Source organism: Amblyomma americanum, chromosome 4, assembly GCF_052857255.1.
Source record: "Amblyomma americanum isolate KBUSLIRL-KWMA chromosome 4, ASM5285725v1, whole genome shotgun sequence".
Taxonomy (NCBI): domain Eukaryota; kingdom Metazoa; phylum Arthropoda; class Arachnida; order Ixodida; family Ixodidae; genus Amblyomma; species Amblyomma americanum.
This window is the reverse complement of record NC_135500.1, coordinates 200,605,841-200,629,640: the sequence shown is the minus strand read 5'-3', so window position 1 is coordinate 200,629,640 and position 23,800 is coordinate 200,605,841. Positions and strand designations below refer to the sequence as shown.

The window sequence follows — 23,800 nt, the reverse complement described above, 5'->3', positions numbered from 1 at the left end:
GTCCCTCACCTCATTCTGTTAGAAATTTCACGTTTCCAGCACTTCCAACATATTTCAGCCAACCTGAGTGATCCATCGCTCAATACCGTGGATTTTAACCACTTAATGTTTTCATGGAATATCCGGTGGTGTAAATCAAGGCTTTGTAAGGTGTCAATGACGCTTCTGCGATACAGAATCCCTCACTTAAGTTTGTACTTATGCAGATGTGGGTTCGCTGCGACAAACCTTTGAGTATCATGTGGGAAAGTTGAAACAATAGATCATTTTCTCCTCTCTTGCCGGCGGTTAGCAGTTCAGAGAACACAGTATTTGGAGGTCCCTCTTTCGAGGTTAGGACTCCCTCTGTCTCTTCCAGTTATTCTTTCGTTCGGTGCGAGCGCAAAGGGATTCCCGTTAGCAGTGTCTGCGGCTACCTTCATGATTACATAAGTGCAATTGATCGATTACCTTGTTAGCTGTATACAAAATTTTGTCGCATGTCCAAAAATGCTCGATTATATTCCTGGTAATTCATATTTCTTTAATTCATTTGACTTTTCCAATTTTTAGTCTTCTCACGATTATTTTTCCCCGCGCAAATACCTCATTGGAGTTATCTACTGAACCTTGGCCAATCCCCCTGCGTGGGTACGTGCCATGCTTACTAAGGAGAAGAAGAAGAATATGCCTCGGCTCGTTTCTCGCTGCACGATAGATAGATAGATAAAGAGGAGGAGGGGAAGGCAGGTATGTTAACCAGAAAGGGTTTCCGGTTGGCTACCCTGCACTGGAGAAGAGGGATTAGGAGACCAAAAGGAGGAAAAGAGAAGGGGAAAAAGGCATAACACACACACACGCACAACGCTGTCACAATGTCACTCAATCAAGTCGCTCTCCAGTAGCCAAAGAGTGCCTTGTATGCCTTGAGGGCAGTCGACTGCTGTGGCCACGGACCGAGGATCTTTTGCTCTGTTAATGGGCGAGGATGGAGGCGGTCCAGGGCACAACACAGTGTACGTCTTGCACTCGCAAATGCAGCGAACTCACAGAGAAGATGAGCGATGGGCTCCTCACAACCACAGCTTTCACAGGCAGGACTGTCGGCCATCCCCATCACCTATTCGCTGCTGTCTACTAGTTTGTGCGCGTGCTTATGGCTGCTGTTGTTATCCAGGCATCTAGTGGCACATACTCACACTGAGGTATAATCCAAGAGCTGGCAGGCTTAGAGAAGGCTAATCAGCAGGACATGATTTTGACGAGAGAAAATAAAAGGTTGACTACCCGGCCGCGGCGGTCGAATTTCGATGGAGGCGAAATTGTAGAGGCCCGTGTACTGTGCGATGTCAGTGCACGTTAAAGAACCCCAGGTGGTCGAAATTTCCGGAGACTTTCACTACGGCGTCCCTCATAGCCTGAGTCGCTTTGGGACGTTAAACACTCATAAACCAAACCAAAAGGTAGACTACACAAGACGCGCGGCTGAGCATTACTAAGTGTGCTTATTAAAAGGAGGCGGTGGATTGAATCCAATAAAGACGTAAAGGTCAATGTAAGTTTTAGCACGGTATCCGAAGTGATTCTAATTTGAAACTTTGAACGGCGCAACAAACACTCCTGTGACTGCATCCAAGCATAGTGGCGCCAAATGATCGCAAGATAGGACTGTCCAAAACGAGGGCCCCATCTGTGACGCAGCAGCCCATCCAAAGCTCTTCCTCCAAACGAGAAGCGGCGGCAAAACAGTACAATGTGGTCTATCCCCTGGTTCTGGTTCACGGCAAAATGGGAATAAAGGAGAGAGTAGTAAGCCTGACCTGTGAAGCTGAAATTTCAGCGACGGAATGCGGCAGCGCAGCCACGTAAGAGAGATTAATATAGCTTTTCGACAGAATTTCATGCTCTGTTAAAGATGGTGGTAATCTGAAGATGTTAAAAGAAGACGCTTAGTTATTAGTGTACTATCGCGAACAAATATTACGGGACAGGTGTTCTCAGAAAAAAAAAAAAGTTTATTGTGCTTCTTTACCTCGTGACCTATAGTCGCGTGGTATTGCTACCCGCCAGGAGGCCAGGTTATTTATTTATTGTTATTTATTTGAAATACGTTACAGGCCCGTAGGGCAATGTGTAGTGGGGGGGAGGGGGGCGCCAGATTTCAAACAGTGCATTTCAAACCTATTAAGCAGAACAGAATAAAAATGCAATACATTGCAAAAATACTTGAACACATGTAAAGAACAAAGCAATGGACCTAACGCCAGGGAAATAAGAAAAAGAAATGCGAAATACAGGTTCAAGCGCAATAACAAAATAATGTAAAATGCAAGTAGCTCGTGTGCTTATGTGTGCCTTTCGTGGCGTTCTCTTTGCGCAATTTTACTCGCTGGCTTCAAATGAACCAACTAGCCAGTCGTCGCCTCCTACTCGTGTTGTTATCAGTGCGTAATCAAACAAGTCGTGATGCATCGTCATCATCATCAGCCTGAATACACCCACTGCAGGGCAAAGGCCTCTCCCATGTCTCTCCAATTAACCTTGTCATTTGGCAGCTGCGCCCACCGTACGCCCGCAAACTTCATAATCTCATCTACCCACTCCCTGCTACGCTTGCCTTCTCTTGGAATCCACTCCGTTACTCTTAAGGACCAGCGGTTATCTTGCCTTCGCATTACACGCCCTGCCCAAGCCCATTTCTTCCTCTTGATTCCCACTAGGATGTCATTAACTCGCGTTTGTTCCCTCACCCACTCTTCCCTCTTCCGGTCTCTTAACGTTACACCTATCATTTCTCTTTCCATAGCTCGCTGCGTTGTCCCTAACTTGAGCTGAACCCTTATCGTTAGCTTCCACGTTTCTTCCCCGTAGGTTAGTACCGGTAACAGCTGTTGTATACTTTCCTCTTCAGGGATATTGGTAAACTGCCATTCATGATCTGAGAGAACCTTCCATATGCGGTCATATTGTCGTGACGCAGTAAAATTCAAAACATGGTGAGCAGAATACTACAAACAGATATGAAAAAAAAGCTGAAAGGCATAAAAGAAAAACTTAAGTACGAAAACTGCATCAAAATGGTACTTAAAACAGCTGCAGCAAAGCAAACAAGATATTAAAAAGATGTGTTCGAAAGCATGTTAAGCGATGGCTTCAGTAAAATGTGCGGTGAGTTGGAGATGGAATGTATCTGGATGAGGCAGAGAAGCGATGTTATCTGGTAAATCAATCCAAAATCGGATGGCTCGAGGAAGTGCCGATGAATTAAAAGCTAGTGTGTCACCGTATAGGTCCTTTCTTTAATCAGTATCAGTCATTCGCGATCCCTTATCACTACGCTCGTCCTTCGCAACGTTCGGTGACGACAAAAGGGAAGGATGGCGTATGATTCGAACGACACCTTTAGAAACTCGGCAGGGACGATAGCGACAAGTATGCACTCGGCGGGAGCGGAATGCACATTGCTTTAGTCCTCGCTAAATGTAAAGTGAACTTCAGAGATAGAGCCCCGCAGGGAACAATCTCGATCATTGTGCAAGCTGCCGCCTTGTGATCATGATCGTGCCATTGTGACCTATTGGTCTCGCCTCACGGAACGCACGGAAGGTGATACAGGCTTGTTCTCTCCGCGATAGCGAAATGCGATTTAAAAGAGGTATAAGAAATCTCTGCGGCAATATCGCATGGACCAGGCGCAGGTGAGGAGGAAACAGTGCTACATGTACGTGGCACGTGAAATACGTGCAACGTCCAGAAGCGACATGTGCATGGACTATGAGGGACGCCGTGATGGATTAGTTTAGGCCACCTGAGGTTCCTTAACGGGCGTTGACATCGCACAGCACACGGCATTTTTGCATGCCGCCCTCCATCTAGGTAGCGGATTCAATCACGAGATCTTAAAATCATAGCCCGAACGCCAAAAGCACTCCAGCCACCACGGAAGGGAATGAGGGAGCAATGACATGGCGTTCGCATTAGAGTCAGCGGACGTACGAGGGACGAGTGCAGTGATAATAAATCACGAATAACTGCAACTAACGCACGTACCAGACGACAATATACGTGTTAGCGGTGACGTGTATACCGGTTTACCGGACCCGTCCTGCGCACGTGCAGTTGCCCCGCCTGGACCCAGCATGTCACTGTGCGTGCGCAAGAGGAGTCCGGTAAACCGGTATACCACGTCACCGCTAATACGTCTCCACTACCTATACTAAAAGCGTCGAATCGCTGCCCCGCCCGTGCATTGGTATACGTATACTGCGGTAGATACGCAACGGAGTGACGCAATTTCACTGACGTCGCTTTGCGCCCCTCCCGCAGCGCGCGCTTTCGATGGTGCGAGGAATGACCCAAATTAGTTGAGCCACAGGGGCGAGGATAATCGCGTTTTCGAAATTACAAAAACTGACATGGTTATTATTAACTGCAGGCTACAAATCTCTAATTGCAAGCGGGTGCCTACCGTAATAGTTAAAAAGTTAAATATTAGCATTTAATTAATTCCTTTACTAGTTAATATCACTTGCGCTTTCTTGAAGTACACCAACACTGGCATATACTATGCCAACCACGCCGACACCCCTATCTTGGAGCTTCCTTCGCGGCACCAGACCCGGCGGCCGCAGAAGCCATAGCCATCACTCTTAAAATGAAAGACACCCAACACCACGGTTCCTACATTTTTGCAGATTCTCAAGCCGCCTGTAGAGCTTATAAGAGTGAACGTGTCCGGCGCACGGCTCTCCACGTATTGGGCAGCCATCTCCAACATGATCATGTCCACACCTGGGTCCCAAGACATGCAGATCTTGATGGCAATATTAGGGCCGATTCCCTAGCTCAGGATATTACCTACCGAGCAGTGCACATTGACTCTACCCTCTGCCCAGTCTCAACCAATTTTTTAACCTGCCTAGAGACCCTCTGCCTAAATAGGCGTCTCTACCCCCGCCACATAAGGAACTTTCCCTGGCGGACTCCTACCGCCTAAGACGCATCCGAACACTCACTTTCGACAGTCACCACCTACACCACATTACTCAACTTTTCACGCAGGTACATGTGCCTGGTATGGTGTTATCTCTACATCTGCACACATTACATCAACATGTACAGCTAAACCCAACCACTTAAAGCCGCCCAACGTGGCTCTGGAGCAGTGGGAAGTGATGTTGGCCAGAGGCACCCTGCAAGACCAGGAGGCGCTAGTTGCTATCGCGAAAGCGTCGGCGGAAGCTACTGGAGTCCTGGACTGAGGACCCTGTCTGTCCTGTCCTGTCTTCACCCTTCTACGTCCCGTCCATATGCTACGTTTTCGTTTATAATATGTCTGAGGACCCCACCCACAATCCGCTCCAGACTCCTTTTACATAATAAATATTTATTCTCTCTCTCTCTCCACGCCTGCTTTTTCGTTGCATTACGAAGCGTCGGTCGCAATCGTAATGTTTGTAGTAAGACTCGTAAAATGATTCTGTAATAAAGCATTCAAAATAAAAGTAAGCATTAGGTTAGTATTGTTAGGGAAGGCTTCAAATATATTTGAACACAGATTCCACACTGCTGAGACAAATTATATAACATCCATATTTATAAAGGTTAGTCAGTGTTCACACGCAGGTAACATGTGACGTATAAAAACAAGGCCAATAACGTAAAAAAAAACAATTGATTGTGTTCGATGCAAGCACGAGCCACATAAAGCCTGATGTATGTCTGCACTGTCAGATATTGAAACTGAGATAAAAGGGATGGAATTAAGGCTTCAATATAAGACACCTTATATGCCACACATCTGGGCCGTCGAAGGCACAAACCAAGCGCTTCCCACTCCAGAAGAACAAAGGAGCGAAGCTTACAAGCAGGTTAAGCGGATATTAACACAGATCCAAATTCTAAAATTGGACATGCGTACGCGCTGCATATAAATCATTATAGGCAGACGTCTTAGCATTACTGACTGGATGTTGCTCCACTATACGCAACATATACCCACAGCATGAGCACCTTTCGAACGTTGACCATCTTCTGCGTCAGTTATATAGGGTCTATTTACATCTCCAGTTAGCTAAAGCCAGGAAAGCATTTTGTATGTGGTCTTAATACTTACTGGCCGCTTTCTCTTCTGCACTATATCCTGGAAAAACAGAATTCGCTGTCTGCGCCGTGGCCTATGCGTTAGTTCTGTCGCCATGTAGCTTATCAAGCGCAAACCGGCTGCCGAACACCTGCAACTCATTGTCATTCTTGTGGCTGTGCGTGTAAGTTTGCTAACACTACCATCCTCTTGCGTCGCATTTATCACCACCCGTAAACTAGCGGAAACGTTCCAAACTGTAAGGCTCTATAACGTCACCAGAATAGGAGCTGGACTTTCTAAACTATTCGCATTCACACTTTACAGCCCATGCGAGTAAACCTTCTTTGCTAGCATTTTTTTCTGTGTACTCGTTTTCTTAGCTTGCGGTCACCGTACTCAATTCGGCACCAGCGTGTGAATAAACCCTCATTTGAAAGGCTGAAAGAGCACGTGTGTTGTCCCCTTAATCTCTCTTTTCTTTTTTGAAGCGATGTTTATTGCCTCAGGGCATAAAAACTATGAAGTGAAATATGAGTAAGATGCTTAAATAAATGAAAAAAGTTGAGCTGATCTGATGAGATCTCTTGTACTCTACTTTTTCGCTGCAAAAACGTATTCGTTAAGTGAGGTCGCGAACTTAATCTGGGTAGAATCTGAGCAGCAGTCCTACAGCGGTACAGTCTTCCTAAGTGATATAAGGCGTTTCGCTCAGTCATCAACGCCAGCGGTACAAACAGAGCCTTGCTATATTAGAGGTGTTCCTCAGGACGCAAATGCAGAGAATTAGTCTGGAAGGCTGAATGCGACTGTACCGACATGTATTGACTCCCAGCAATGATTTAAGACCGCAGATTAAGGGAGACACGCTGAGGCCATATTTGCGGAGTTTGATTGTTTTTATGGCAGAGCGCGCATGTGACGAGGCGCCGACAATTAAGATACGATGACCGTGTTGAATGACGTCTTTTACCGCGGAAATCCAAAATCGCGGTCGTAAATAAATATGCGAAGAAAACTAGAGGTATTCTGACGCGACGTATCCGCTGACAGCGACGCCATTGTCTTGGTGGCAAACGTTAATATCTCCTTCTTCGGGATTAAACAAGCATTCTTGTTTTGCATGGCGTGACTTGAAGGTATGTCTCTTCAGTGCAGCGAACCGCACGGTTCAGACAGTGTTTATTTTATTTATTTATTTTCCAGTACTGTTGACCAGTAAAAGCCGTTACAGGGAAAGCAGAACACACACTTTTTCACAACAAAAACCAATGGTTGTGAGAGAAAAAAAACATTGTTACAATACAGCAACAACACAAGATTGAGTATAAAGCTACAACGCATGCAAAATGGCTGTTACAGGTTAATTATAATCGTATCATCAAATGATGGCAACGTGTCTGATACCGCAAAAACAGCTGGCAAGGAATTCCATTGTGCTACTGTTGTAGGGAAAAATGAGCAGGCGTGAGCATTAATGTGTTATTGTGGAGCGCGGTGATTATAATCATGCCTGCTTCGTAAATTATTGATTCTCGTAAAACTAAGTAATGTGTCGGGTCAGTGTTGAAGAAGTCCCATGGATAATAAATAAAAAAGTTTCAGGCCTGCCCGACTTCCGGAGAAATGAGAATTTGTGTGAGCGAATTGAAAATCGTTTCTTTTTTTTTTTTTGGGGGGGGGGGGGGCGCAGTAATTGTAACCGCGCCATAAAGGAAGGGAGTAATGTGGGAGTGAATCTTTGCGAGAAACTTGAGAAGATGAATCCGGCCGCCCTAAGTAGCCCTTTCTCGAGCCTTTCACTTAGCCCGATTTGGAAGGGGTCCCAGATGACACTGACATACTCTAATGGGGCTTCAACGTATGATAAATAAGCTGTAAGTACAGCAGACTGTTTTGCGAGTTTTAATTTGCTTCTTAAGAATCACAGTTTCCTTCCTGAAGTTGAACAAGCATGATTAATGTAGGTACACCAACTCAAGTCATTAGCTATCGTTACTCCGAAATATGGCTGTATTAACTGCATTAAGTTCGATAAATCCCAGCACATAAAATAACCAAGTGCATGCTTGTTAGTGGCTTTTAGGATGACTGGTTTTTCCTCAATGACTTCCACCCGTTTTTAATTTTGATTACAATTAAAAAATGGTGGAAAATGGAAATCGGTGAGAAAAAAGACTAAGCATGCACTTGATTATACACTTGTTAAGGCGTCTCTTAAGTTTTGATCTTCATTTGGGCTTAATTCTCGGTGAAGTAAAGAATCATCAGCAAAAATTTGTACAATGGCTTTTTTATCAATACATTAACAGCGATGCCGTTAATATATGCTAAATATAAGGCTGGTCACAGAACAGATCGCTTGGGGGATGCTGAAAATTACGCTCAAGCATTCTGAATTACAGCCATTAATCTCTGCATACCGGGATCGATTTGTCAAGTATACGCTTATCCGTTGTATCACATTAAAATTTATTTACGTCAGTTTTAGCTTTTCAATAACGTCAGGATGAGACACTCTATCGAACGCCTTTGAAAAGTCGAGACAAACTGCGTCAACCTGTCCCTTGTTATTCAATGCCCTGGCGAAGTGATCAGTTGTTTCTAGAGGATGTGTTACTGCGGAAAAGTTTTGCCTGAATCCGAACTAATTAGAAAGAAAATGATTTCTTTCCTGAATATACGGGCAAATTGATTTAGAAATCACGTGTTCTAGAAGTTTGCAAATGACGGATGTCGAGAGATTGGCCGGTAATTTTCAACTTTTTGCCGATCTCCTGATTTATCTATTGGCACTACCTTAGTAAAACACCAATCAACTGGGACCTGTTTGTGTTGAAGCTAGGTACTAAAGATAACCGGCAGATAGTGAGCCATCCATTCTGCGTACCTCCGTAAAAATGCAGTCGGTATCGCGTCTGTACCAGCGGATTTCTTTTCGTTAACATTTAGGAGGAAAGAAACTATTCCCTCGTATGCTAATTTTATGTCACGCTTTGCTGAATGCGGCAGTGGTGACGGCGGTAGGACAGAGCCAGAATTTTGAAGGATTGTTCAGGCTGGATACACAGTATACGGTGAATGGCTGCAAATCAAAGTACGACATCTCTTCAGTAAAGATTTATGTGTTGCGGCTCCCCGGAAGGCACACCGAAGTATAGCAACGCTGTGGAAATGTTGGAAAGTAAGCTAAGGTACACACTTGCATGGGGCATACCGCAGGCCAGTTTGGCTGAGATACCCTGTTCCGATCATGTGCACTTATAGACTATCTGCGATGAACTTTGCCTTGTAGATAGCGGCGCCTTAACACGCAGCTTAGCGAAAGGAGCAAGAATTTTCCAGGCGTGCCCACGATAGATAAATATTGGCATCCCCTTTGCATCGCGTCCGTGACGAGTGCCACCCTTATCCAATAGATAATGTGATTAGTTGTTTTATATATTTTGTATCTGCCCGCCTCCTTGTTTAAACTTTGAATTATGTTCCGTCCAGTTTTCATTCCCCGCTATATAAGGTTCTTTTTCACGTAGTAAGCTATACTACTTCGATTTCTGTGGCATTTGGTACAATTTAATAATAATAATAATAATAATAATAATAATAATAATAATAATAATAATAATAATAATAATAATAATAATAATAATAATAATAATAATAATAATAATAATAATAATAATAATAATAATAATTGGTTTTGGGGAAAGGAAATGGCGCAGTATCTGTCTCATATATCGTTGGACACCTGAACCGCGCCGTAAGGGAAGGGACAAGGGAGGGAGTGAAAGAAGAAAGGAAGAAGGAGGTGCTGTAGTGGAGGGCTCCGGAATAATTTCGACCACCTGGGGATCTTTAACGTGCACTGACATCGCACAGCACACGGGCGCTTTAGCGTTTTGCCTCCATAAAAACGCAGCCGCCGCGGTCGGGTTCGAACCCGGGAACTCCTTCATTCTGCTTTTTCTCCATCAGTACTCCAGTCTTCTCTTGCACGTCTCTACAGCTGATGTGTTATGTTTGCTTTAACTATCGCCAAAGCCCAAAGCTACTGGAAGGCTCAATATATGTCCTGTCCCGCATCTGGTTTTATAGCCTTAGAGTCCACCAGAACACGCTTAATGTTTTCCACACTGCTCCCGCATCCTATACACAAATATCACCTCCCCGTTCATACTTGCTTCTATACCACCTAGATCTAAGGCCACCTGACCTAGCCTCAAATAGAAGGTTACTGCCTCTTGAATTATCATACAGTGTTTCCTTTCCTTGCGGATTTCAATATTACCAGCTCTGTATTCACGCACTGAATCTTTTGTTCCCATTTCTTGCCTGCACTTCGCACTCTCGGTTTCGCGGACTTTCTTTTTGATGTGTGTTATTGCCCTGTTGTCTCCCGCGTAGCCTGCCGTAACCTTTCTAGTCCTTTTCCTCAATCGCGTGTCCACTTTTCTGTTGTGCAAATACTTGAATACTTCAGCACCTTGCCCCGCTTCCGTTAGAAAGTGCCACAGTATACTTCCTGGCTTACATTGTTATGCACCTTTACATCTAGAAAAGCCAACCGGCCTGTTTTGCATCCTAGCTATTTCAATACACTGCTTTAGTACAAACAGACTGTCTTCCAAACGTCTGAACTGACTAAAAGCATTTTGCAGTTCTCCCATTGTTACATTTTTCTCTATCTGTATGTGCAGCTCAGCTTAAATAGCCTGCATCGCAAGCCTGTATATAGCCGACGTTATCGTGATTGGTCTGTATTATCAATCCTTGCTGTCTCTCCTTTAGCTTTGTAAATTAAACTTAGTCTGCTGCGCAGCCAATATTCTGGTACCTGTTTGCTCTGAAAGGCTTGATCTACATCTCTGAACAATGCCTCCTTACTTTTCGACACAAGCTCAGTCACCAACCTTATGGGAATAGCAACTTATCCATGCACGCCACCTGTCTGCGCTTACAGGCATGACGTGCACACATTGTTGAAGCCACACGTGGCATGTGTCAGCCAACTGGGCTATGTCAAAAGGAAAAGCACCCGGGCAAGTTATCAGCTATGTTATCAGCCAAACGGGCGCCTCTATAATTGATCAGAATGTGGTCCCGCGTTCATTGAGACCCGAATGGCTGGGGGCTGCAGTTTCTATACGCGCTGTGGAACAATTGCAGCGCTGCCTGAGCACTGCAGCTTACCCATTCGCAGAAGCCGGTTTGATGACAATGAGCCTATAAAATTACTATAACAAAATTGAATCTACGGCCAGACCCGTTTTGTCACTGCCGCTGTCCTTCCCATCTTAGACATGATATTGCAACCGTTTCAACTATGATACGAAGATACAAGAACGATATCATCAAAAGCAGGTGGCATCAAGCGTCAGTAGACATAATGTAAATAAATAACGCGAAGAGAACAGGGGCACGGCAAGAGGATGAGGCAGGCTGGCTCTGTAGCCCTGTCTTTGTCACGCGGCCCCTCATGTCTAATAAACACCAACTCACCTACTTTTCTGACCTGCTCAAAAGTCATTCTTTCCGGCATCCGCTACGCGCAATGAGAAACCGCTGCATTAAAAACGCGTGGGCTTAAACGTGACTTCCAAACAGTGTCAACCTTGCAATTGTGACCTTCATTCGGGGTGTGTATACAGTTAACAATAAAGGAGTAATTACTCACTATCATCTACCTTAGCGCCGCCATACAGCTGCAAAAGAAATCTACACACCTTACTCGGAAACTCCGTAGCTAAAGAAAAATTCGTCCTGATCCGGGATTCACTCTACCAACTAAGCTAACCATGATGTCTAGAAGATAATAGAGATAGACCGGTTCGATCAATAACTCCAAGCGAGAATGGTTTTAGCCCATTATTTTACAGGAATCCCCTTGTAGCAGCGCTTATCGGGAGAGCCTGTTGTATCTATACGCTTCTGCGCACTATCGTAGATAGTGTAGAGTGAAGTGGGTGCGGGGCATGAGAGAGACGGGGGGTATGTGCAGATGCGATAGGACGGAGGAGCCACAGAGCGTTGGGCCGAAAAAGGCCTCCATTGTGCGGGAGTGCGTGCAAGTATCGCATCAGCGAAACTATATACGATACACTGCCCGGGATATGGACCGTGGAGGAAGCTATATAAGAGAGCTCAGTTCAGCGTGAGCGAGATCATTGATCACCGCGTGCATTGTCCCCTCTTCGTAGACACGTCATTGCACCGAGACACGAGAAAGCCTGCTTGCGTATACAGGTGGCAACAGTGCGAGTTTTTCTTGATCTGCACAAGCCATAAGGAACGTTGCTTAGGCAACGTTCGGCGTGTACGCGCTGGAAGCGCCAGCTCCGGCATTGTGCCCTGTGTCTCATGCGACCGTGCACAAGCTTTTGGTCAGCCTTCCAGTGCGGGACGAGCAGAGCTCTGAAGCCCAATGAGTTGCGGCGGGTTGCGAGGTAAGACAGCAAAAGTTTGTCGTCTCCATGCTTTAATTGTGATCATGGTTTGACGTGCTGGGATCGTGAACGTAACGCCTATGCTCTGCTAAAGAAATCGCATGCCTCTTAGCTTCCCTAACCCGTTGCATCAACACACACATGAATCATCCGGCCTTATACAAATATAGGGTATGTGATATCGAATAAGAGAAAATCCAACCCTCATACTGCCACTAAAACATCGCGCCATTTATCACAATTGTACAGAAATAAGATGAGCTAAAGTAGGTCCAGTTTGGGTACAAATTGGGTTATATTCAGCAAAATTTTATAAAAGTTCAGGTTTTTCCGGTCTTTGTTATTGAGCTGCAAAATACAATTTACTAGCGCTCATTTTCGTCCTGCACATAAACTACGCTATTTTTCCTTAATTGTTTCATAAACACGGAAGTGGCAGGTAGCAGAGAAAAAAATTTGTTTACAAATCAGGTTTTTTTCTTCTGATCTATTTTCCGATAGAGCCACCTGTTTCAGGGTGGCTTGTGTGTATTTGTGTGTGAGTGTAGAGAGAGAAAGCTCCATCTGTGTGCAATGCTTTGTGCTGCGCGCTTTTACACTGTTTTATTACAATGGTTTACACTTTGCACCTTTAAGTTACATTCTATTCTGCGGTGTTTCGTTCTGCAATGCTTTTCAAGACAATATTCGTGTCGATGTTCCATAATTCGCTTACTTTAATTCAGTTTGCCTCCTCTAAGCGTGTAATTAGGGATTGGAATTTTCAGTTTTACTTTTCAGAAAATTTGGCGGACTTCGTTCGGTGTTCATCTCAGAACGCAATTTTCGTTTCTTTGCTTGTTTTCGGCGAATATTATTTCTTTTGGATTACTGTTTTTTGATTATATATATATGCGGCAATACTGTGCTCTCAAGTCAAGTTCAATTTATCTTCGCTTATTTCTTAGTAAAAACAGCTTTCATATAAGTAATTAACGCATAAATGTTTGTGTTTAGAGTAGTGGTTGCAAAGTGAAACACTATCGCCGTAAAAAGTAGTAACAGATTGGAAATTAAGTGATTCAAACGTAAGACAATAACGTAACAAGAAGTTTATTTCTAAAAACTGTGTTCTGCAAAAGCCAAATAGTACACGAGAAAAAAAACAAGTGAAAGCAAGCGGGGAACAATACATACACACTTACTTCGCTTAGCCATCAAAAACCCGTTGTTTTTTTTGTCTGGCCGTATTGATGCCTGAGTAGCTTTATCTATAGTTGTGATAAATGCAAGTGTATTGAGTGCTTTATGTATCTATAGTTGTGACACACCACTCACTCATTCAGTCGCGGTGCGAAGTGTGGAAACATCAGACGGTTCACAAGAACTAAGTTTTGTATTGAAAAGAAATAAAAAGTGACCACGGCCGAAATATAGGAGCCAGACGGCCTCCGACCACGTAGCCGGCATGAAAGCGGAAGCAATAGAAGTGACACTGAGCAGTCGTGGAAGTAAAACTCAACACTTTTTTGTGACGCTTGAGCATGGTTCGGAGTTAACGGTGGCTTCTCAAGGCTGTAAACGTTGTCAGCGTCCTTGCATGCCGTGCAAAATCTCTTTAACCAATAACGCGCTAATAGAAGACGCTCGACGAAGTAGTGGAGCTTTTTGGTCCACACCCGGCGTTTGTCTAAACTAACGGGGCAATGCCTCAACACGTACAACTGCGTTACCTAATCAATGATCCCTTTGTCTTACCGCGCTCCTGCACTTTTAATTCTCTTTTGTGACCAGTTGTAACTCGTACACAATAGCCAGCAAGCTATGGCGTACATGATAAAGATGCTGATCCTGTCTAGACAGAAAACTCCAACCCTCCAACTTATATAGCGTAGTTCTGTGGGCTTCGTCTCTCTGTGCTTTCCTGCGGGGCGAGTGCCGTCGCATAGTCTCACTTCTTAATTTTCTCTTCATATGTCCCTCCTCTCTCTATATCACAAGCATCGTGTCCCTCATGGTGGCATTGCCTGCCTGTTCCTTTCTTCCATTGATTTCTATTTCCCTGCACCTGGTTCATGTTTTCAAACAATGAGGTAACAACACAGCGTTTTGTTACTAAGCACGAACTCACCGGTTCGAACCTGTTTTCAGAGACGAGCATGAGCGGTTATGTACGCAAATTCGGTGCATGCTGGAGAACCGCAGGAAGTACAAAGTTAACCGGAGAGGAGTGTTCACTAGGCCTAGGCACATGATAATCCCCAGCGCATGATGTTTTGACTTGTAAAAGTTAATTCATGCAACCTTTCTCTCAGCCACTGCTTTGTGCGCTAACGATACGAAGGGAGGGCTGCAAACAAGGAAAGCTTAACTTTTATGCTCAAGCATTTCGTTGCAGAAAATCCAGATGTGCCATCGGAGTGTTCAGGAGGATCACACTGCTGGCGATTGCCCTGTCCATTGCGCCAGCCGGGTACTTTCTTCTGCACCTCCTGAAAGGCAAGGGTAAGTGGACAGAAGAATGGAACCGGTCGACGAAAAGGCAAACTGAACAAATTGCTCCCAAACAATGACGCGGAAAACAAAAATAAGCTTAACTCCCTCTCACGCCAAAGCGCGAGATTTTGTGTGGTAAAATCGCGCTACCTCTAAACATCGTCCATAAATTCGCCATTTAGTTCTATCGATATCCGAAGCGATACAGTCGAACCTCGCTATAACGAAAGAGTGGGTATGACGAAATAATACTGATTTCTCTTGGAAGCTCCCGTAGAAGGGCTTGTATTTAATATCTCGTTTCTGCGAAGGAAAATTTCCCTACAACAGGGAAGATAGAACCTCCAATGAACCAGTTGACGATTTCGCTTTGGGTATGTAAATTTGTAACGGTGCCCAACATTACCTTTCCGACTCGACGTTGCACATTGCAGTTGCAAAAGAATGGTGAATTGGCGAGTTGGGTGTAGTTCATTTTGGCGGTAAATTCAGCGTGGAGGGACGAATGGCAGTGCAAAGGGGACAAAACAAGCGCTGTCTCGCAACTAAATGTTATTAAGAAGGAACGCAAATATATGCACAGATGAACGGCATAGGTGCGATAGGCGCGCAGTTCAAAGATAGCGTAGAGAGCACTATCACCTCTAACGTTCAGAAAAACTGAAGTACATTGCGCCACAGATCAATAGGCGACACATCATGAGGCATCTAAAAATCCTATCTCTCTTTCAAACAACGTGACAGAAGGAGTGCTAACACAGAGATCTTTTTTTTCTTTCCGATAAAATATGCCTCCATAATCTCTGGAGTGCGCGGGCCACGATGCCGGTACAACACGGTGGTATCTTTGAAAACAGCTTTGCACGTCTTTTTTTATTTTTCTTGATGCACTCTGCACAGTGTTGAGCGATGGTTGAACGAACGGTGTCTGAAGAAAGGTTGTCATGTCCCATGAGCCGAACGTTCAAACATCGCCCCGTTTAATAATAATAATAATTGGATTTGGGGGGAAAGGAAATGGCGCAGTATCTGTCTCATATATTGTTGGACACCTGAACCGCGCCGTAAGGGAAGGGTAAAGGAGGGAGTGAAAGGAGAAAGGAAAAGAGAGGTGCCGTAGTGGATGGCTCCGGAATAATTTCGACCACCTGGGGATCTTTAACGTGCACTGACATCGCACAGCACACGGGCGCCTTAGCGTTTTTCCTCCATAAAAACGCAGCCGCCGTGGTCGGGTTCGAACCCGGCAACTCCGGATCAGTAGTCCAATATGCTTTTTTGAGCGGTATACCTCATACACGACGCCGCAAACGCAATCCAAAAAAGGGGAGCGGTGGCGCACTGTGCACAAGAGCGGGCTGACGTTACGCCGCCTTTCTGCTCTACTTTTTGTCATGGTACAAAGGCGTTGCACTTTAAACGGTGCTGTGCACACGACGTCCACTCCAAACCTCCTCCCAACATTCCTAAGGTTGTGCGACATGCGATGCACATAAGGAATTGCCAGGGTTTTCTTTTTTTTCTTTTGTTCTCCCTCCTCACCACCCTTAGTGTTCCCGGTTCCTTAGCGTTCCCCTTACAGTGTCCTTCGTCCATCCGCGCTGAATTTACAGCCAAAATTTTGCAGTTGCCCTGTTCTCCAACCTGCTCGTTGCACACGGCCCATTGCGAGCGCTCTTTTTTTCTCTGGCTCAACGTGTTTCCGTATTCGCATCATGGTCGCATGGTTAAAACCACTCGGCAGTGCGCATGGTGTGCTTGACGGTATAGCGAGGTCACACTGGTTTCACGGTACCAAGCGGCAGAAAATGAAAGCGTAAAACTACTTTCGTTGACCAGAAGGCTATCATCAAAGCCTTCAGTCTTGCGTATGCCTTCTTCGCAAGGCATTTCTGTCATGCGAAAAGTGTTGTGGCCCACGTTCTCATGAGGTGTGTCGCAAAGCCAACCAAACCAGGTACTCGCGACGAAATAGCTGCTGCCCGCACTATTTTACAGCGGCGGCCCGTATCAGTTTCAGCACCTAAAAAAAAACGGAGTTAAATAACCCGAATAGGTCCGCCTGTGATCTACGACATTATTTCTCCAAACCCGTCTTATAGCCTCTGAAGTTCATGCTGGTTACGGAAGACACGGGCGCGCGTTTTCAAGGCTCACATATTCTGTTGGTTCTCTTAGGTCATGAATGGCGCAGTTTACCGGTATCCCTCAGGAGAAAAGTAAACAACTGCTGTATCTTAGCGGTACTCACCTATGGGGCAGAAACGTGGAGGCTGACGAAAATGGTTCAGTTAAGGACAACGCAGCGAGCTATGTAAAGAAAAATGATAGGCGTAACGTTAAGAGACCGGAAGAGTGGGTGAGGGAACAAACGCGGGTTAATGACATCCTAGTGGGAATCAAGAGGAAGAAATGGGCTTGGGCAGGGCGTGTAATGCGAAGGCAAGATAACCGCTGGTCCTTAACTGTAACGGAGTGGTTTCCGAGAGAAGGCAAGCGTAGCAGGGCCGGCAGAAGGTTAGGTGGGCGGATGAGATTAAGAAGTTTTCACGGATACAGTGGCCGCAGCTGGCAAAGGACAGGGTTAATTGGAGAGACATGGAAGAGGCTTTTGTCCTGCAGTGGGCGTAGCCTGGCTGACGATGATGATGAAGACTACGTATGACACGTGGTGGGCGCACGGTGCGCGTGTTGACGGCTCGGGCAACGCACAGCAACAACACACTAAACGTTGGCTTTGTTGTACTCGTTATACAGTGTGGCAGGTAAGCCCGCTGGCATGCAACAATGGCAGCAAAAGTCGCGTACCGCTGTAACGAAGTAACGGCTATAACGAAGAAATCGTGGGGATTTTTGAACTTCGTTATAACAAGGTTCAAATGTATACAGTTCTAAACGGGTGGTTCTGATTCTCGCACACGTTTCGCACGTGACTGATGAACATTCCATTTCTTTCAGCCAACAAGCCCGAGTATTCCTGCGACAACCGAAACCACGGAAACGTCACATCCAGCATCCGGGAGTTCGACTCTCTGCTCGCTGGAAAGCTTCTCGAAAGTGACTCGGGGCAGGACCCTCTGTTCGAGGACGACGACGCGTGGGTCCTCGTCTTGCCTCGCACGTACGTTTACTCAGCGTACATGGACGACTCTGAGCCAGGAAACTGCCAGGTCCGTCTGATAAGCGTCGTGCCCAGGGACGCTGCCGGCGACAGAGCGGTTCAGTGCTGGATAAGCGTGGGATCGGCCGTCTTCCTATCCGAGGCGAGTCTGAAAGTGCTTCCAGAGCACCACGACCTTCCGTACGCGGCGGCATTCTTCGCGTGTCCGGTGAAGTTTCCTTCCGAAGTGCGTGGTCAGCCAAACATGAGGGTAGCCCTCGGCACCAACTGGAACATGTCTTCGCCAAAGTGGTTCAAAGTACACAACCGCCGCCAGCAGCCTCCCAAGTTCTTATCGGCATGCGTCCGCCCCATGGTGGGGCATTTTAGCGCTCTGTCGCTTGTGACCGAGTTCGTCGCTTACTACGCAGCCATGGGAGTAGGACGTTTCGATTTCTACCTGTGCCAAGTGCCGCGGGAAACAGAAATCCTCTTATCACTCCTGCGCAACCGCGGAAAGGTAGATATACGGCTCCATCGTTGGAACCTGTACCTCAACGGCTCTTACATACTCGAGCATGGCCAGTTGGCGGCAATCCAGGATTGCTTGTACCGCTCCAAGCTGACTTCCGAGTACGTCCTAAACGTCGACTTCGACGAGTTCCTCGTCTCCAAAACGCGAAGCACGCTCAGTGAGGCTCTTCTTGAAATTGAAGGCTCCGTCGGTAAGAGGTCCTTGGGGAGCGTTGTGGTCAAGAACCAGTTCTTCTGCTACGAGTATCCTTTCAACGCTGCGTACCTCCGCCAAAAGCCGCCGCTACTCACCCGAATTTTGTTCGTTCGCGAAGCCAACCCATGGAAGCATCGAGAGCGCTCAAAGTACGCCGCCAGGGCGAGCGCCGTCGCCACTGGAGGCGTGCACTTCGTGTGGGAGCACACGCTAGGGGCCAGGGAAGTGGCCATCTCCGAGTCTGTCATGGTCATGCACCACTACCGCTCCTGCTGCGGTCTCAAGAAGAGCAACTTCTGGGGCTCATCGTACACCGAGGTGTTGACCAAAGAAGGTGTGGTCATCGACAAGTCAATGTACGCGTTTGCAGCGAGACTGCTGTACTCCGACGTGATCACATTCATTAAGGAACTGATCGAAGAACCCACAACTGAGCCGCCTTTGTACACGTATACTGATTGATAGAAAATTATTCGTGATGTGTACGACAGCAGCGCGAAAAAATCGGACTACTTCTTTTCAGCGGCAAGAGGTAAGGACAAGGCAGCGCGAGTGCTGACTATTAAGTGAAGAAAGTAAACGCACCAAAACGAAGTATATACGAACGACAAAAAATGGAGACGGAAACCGCTCTTGGTGCACCGTCAGTAGCCATGGTACTCGATATCAGTATCTTGCAACGCGATGGACTCTTAACTGGATAACGCAAGAGCTTCGTTGTTTATCTATTTCATAGGCCTCCTTTATCTCGATACCTTGTTCCTCTTAGTTCCAACAGGATGGAAGTTGCTTCGAAGCGAGGCAAGCAGTCGCACTGTGCAAAGCATGGGGAAGTTGCCAGCTTTTGGGGAATATTTATGCTCGAAATTCAGCCCCGTATTTAAGCAACTTCCGTCTTTTCTAAACGCCGGAACCGAGTGACGAAAGGAGTAGGAGAGGACTACTAGATAAATAAACGAGGAACCTCATTATAAGCCAGCCGACCACCATTGCAATGTATTAAATCGAATTTAAGTACTTTTACCGACGAGAGAGCATCAAAAGCGTAGTTCCATTTTTATTTTTATACCTCTGGAGTGCACGGTCCAAGAGCTGTTCGTGCTCATTAAATTCATTCGGTTCATATTCAGCGCTCGCATTGCCTTGCTCTTCAATGTACACCAAATAAGGAGTTTTGTTTTCTCGTGCTATAAGCGTACATAAAGCAAAACCATAAGGCAAGTGCTGACAGGCACAAAATGCAACTGCCATCTGTTGCGCCCACAAGAATTTGGGAGCAAAAAAAAAATCCTGAATCTAAACTGTAATAAACCGTGGTACGAGACACAATGAAGCACGAAAGTGCAGCACGAGTAGTGTGTTCCTCCGCGGTAAATTTCACTTCGTAACAAGCAGATCATGGCGTTACTTCTTACCGTACCATCAGCAAAAGTTGTAGGTTTGGCATTATGCTGCGTTTTCTACGGTTGCATGTTTCAAAGCAAATATTTTAATTATTTGTATATTTTTTAGCTGCATCCTCCAATGTGGGGTGCGCAGCAACGTGCTTGTTTCATTGTCATTCCTGCAGTCAAGACGAACGGTGTCGAACCATCACTCCTGTGCAGTATCGGTAAAACTGGCATCTTCGTAAACACATATCACGGCAGTCTGAGTGCTTCGGAAATTTATTTTTATTTATTTATTTACAATACTGTTAAGCCCTTGCGGGCTGTTGAGTGGGAAAAGATAACATTTCAAATACGTTTACAAAAAAAAAGGCATTTTCAGCGTCTGCTGAAACATTCGAGCTGAGTGGCACCCTGAGAACACACTGGTATCGAGTCTGTTCCAGTCAACAATGGTTCGAACGAGACATGAATATCAAAATGTATCAACCCTTGGTGTATAAGGCTGTATGGCATAAGGGTGACTCGTACGTGCGGATACTCGTAGCAGACGTCGCAGATATACATCTGGATCTAACTTTATATTTTTGTTATAAAGCTCGTAAGAGAATTTCAGCCATTGTATTTTTCTTCTCAGAGACAAGGGTGGTAGACCAGGCCTGCCAAGGAGCGCAGTCACCGATTGCTTTCTGTCGTAACTCGAAAAAAGTGAGCCGGGCTGTTAACCTCTGGACCTTCTCTAATTTGCTAATTTCGGTTTGACTGTCGCAGTAAAGCTCAGTTATGATTCAGAAAGGCGTGAGCACCCAAATCACCATGTTCAGAATTCCCGAAAATACTCGCCGTGATGGCTCAGTGGTTATGGCGTTCGACTTGCTAAGCCCAATTAAATCCCTGCAGCAGTGGCTGCGCTTCAATATATGTCAGATATGTCAGAATCACTGGCATTCGAAATTAATCCGAAAACATCTGCTACAGCGCGTCTGTATCTCTTCCTTTTATCACCCCTTCCCTCATTCCTTCACTGCATCTGTTTCATTTTCTCAGACTCTGTTTTTATTTCCAAAATCGGGATGACCATCTCAGACGGCGGTAGGCAACCTCGTGAGGTGTCGACGTTACGAGGCCACTACGTCAACCTCACAAAGTCAGGTGAGGTTGACATCAGCGACAGCCAGTATTTTCTAGTTAAATCAGCTAATTTGACCTCAACCTCATGCGCGAGTTCAGTTTTGAGTAAGGTCGTAGTTTGGCGAGGTGGCATTATGAACTTTAGGCTTTTCGCGATGCCATGGTTCCCTGTGAGAAGCCATGGATGTGATTATGAACAATTTTTCTGGAGATCAAACTTTCAATCACATTTACGCCTCGTTAATACACAGTACACTGTACTGATGGGCGACTTCATTGCCAAGGTAGGGAAGAAGCAGGCTGGAGCCCAGGCAGTAGGCGACCAAGGCTCTGATAGCAGGGCGGAGCTATCAGTAGAGTTCGCAGAGAGAAATATTTTACAAATCATGAATACCTTCTCCCGCAAACGAGAGCATGAAGTGGACGTGGAAGAGCTCCAATGGTGAGACTAAAATGAGATAGACTTCACACTATGCCCTCACCTCGGCATAGTGGAGAATGTGGAGGCCCTCAAAAAAGTGAGTTGTACTAGTGACTATACAGGATGGTAAGGTCTCGAATTAGCCTAGACTTGAATAGGGTACAGAAGAAACTAGTGAAGTGGAAGCCCATTAACGAGTTATCGGTAAGAGCAAAAGCAAAGGAATTCAGGATATCACAGCAGAACAGATATTCGGCTTTAACTAAGGACGACGATCTTAATGTTCCAGAAATGAACGATAATCTAACAGCTATCATTACGGAGCGCGCAGTAGAAGTAGGCGGTAGGATGGCTCGACAGGATACCGACAAGCTATCTCAGAAGACGAAAGATCTGATTAAGAAACGCAAAAACATGAAGGTGTCTAACCCACAGACAGAATAGAACTGGCAGAGCTCATCATCATCATCACCAAAGCTATCAAAGTTAATCAATAAGTGCGAGGTAAGCGACATAAAGAAGTTTAACAAGCAGAGAATCAAGCATGCTCTAAAGAACCTTAACGTGGTGAAGAGAAAACTAGGTGTAGGCAAAAACCAGATGTGTGCGTTAAGAGACAAAGAGGCAATGGCCCTTAGCAACATGAATAAGACATTGTTAAAGCAGCCGAAGAGTTTCTACACAAATCTATACAGTAGTCAATGTAATCAGAACGTTAATGAGAGAGGCAGTAGCGCACACCAAGGGCACATCCCGATAATAACAAAACAGGGAGTAAAAAGCCTTAGGAGAGATGCAGAGGGGGAAAGCAGCTGGTCAGGATCAGGTAACAGCAGATCTGTTGAAGGACACCGGGGATGAGATTGCGCTAGAAAAACTAGCCACCTTGTATGTGCAATGCCTTATTACCTCGAGCGTACTGGAAGTTTGAAGAACGCTAACATCCTTTTAATCCATTAGAAAGGGGAAGTCAAGGACTTGAAAAATTAGACAGATCAGATTACCGTCCGTTGCCTATTTACCATTTAGTTCACTAAGATAATCGCTAATAGAGTCAGGACAGCCGTAGATTTCAATCAACCAAATGATTATGGAGGCTTTCGTAAAGGGTACTGATATTCATACTAACAATCAGATGGTGGAGCATTGAGCAGAGTATAACCAATGATTATTCCCAATGAGCTATGTGCATTTTCACCCTGTTCATTGTCCGGACTGTGAGCTTCCATAATCATCATCAGCCTGGCTACGACAACAGCAAGACAAAGGCCTCTCCTTAACCCTGCCCTGTGGCAGCTGCGGCCACCGTATCCCCACAAACTTCTTAATCCCATCCGCCCACCTAACTTTTTTGCCGCCCTCTGCTACTCTTGCCCTCTTTTGAAATCCAGTCCCTTAAGGATCACCGATTAACTCGCCTTCGCATTACATGCCTTGCCCAAGCCCATTTCTTCCTCTTGATTTCGACTGGGATGTCATTCACACCCGTTTAATCCCTGACCCAGATTGCCCACTTCTGGTTTCTTAACGTTACGCGTATATCATTTTCCTTTTCATGGCTTGCTGCGTTGTCCTTAGCTTGACCTGAACCCTTTTCGCTAGCCTCCACTTTCTGCCCCGTAGATAAGTACCGGTAAGATACAGCTGTTATAGACTTTTCTCTTGACGGATATATTGCTAAACTGCCATTCATGATCTGACAGAACCTGCCAAATGCCCTGCGCCTCAATCTTATCCTAATTATTTTGCTCTTGTAATTCAGATCTGCGGTCATCACTTGTCCTAAGTAGACGTATACCCTTATCACTTCCAGCACCTCGTTACCAATTGTAAACAGTTGTTCCCTTACGATACGACTGAACATTACTTTGGTTTTCTGCATATCAATTTTTAGACACACCGTTCTGCTCTGCCTGTCTAACTCATTGATCATGCTTTGCAGTTCACCTCCGGAGTGATTTAGCAAGACAATGTTATCAGCTAGTCGCAGATTACTAAAGTATTCTCCATCAACTCTTATCCCCAACTGTTCCCAATCCAGGCCTCCGAAT

The 23,800-nt window shown here is 45.5% G+C and overlaps 1 protein-coding gene across 2 annotated transcripts; it reads left to right on the top strand.

Moving 5' to 3' along the window:
• Positions 1–12,087: 12,087 nt before the first annotated feature.
• LOC144129060 (uncharacterized) lies at positions 12,088–23,800 on the top strand. 2 transcript variants are annotated; one of them, XM_077662946.1, is made up of 3 exons: positions 12,088–12,504; positions 14,882–14,988; positions 17,938–23,800. In XM_077662946.1, exons 1-3 carry the CDS (start codon positions 12,419–12,421, stop codon positions 19,269–19,271), a joined length of 1,527 nt encoding a protein of 508 aa, XP_077519072.1. In that variant the 5' UTR covers positions 12,088–12,418; the 3' UTR covers positions 19,272–23,800. The 2 variants fall into 2 exon arrangements, with proteins under 2 accessions (XP_077519072.1, XP_077519073.1); XM_077662947.1 differs by having other exon boundaries at positions 14,869–14,988.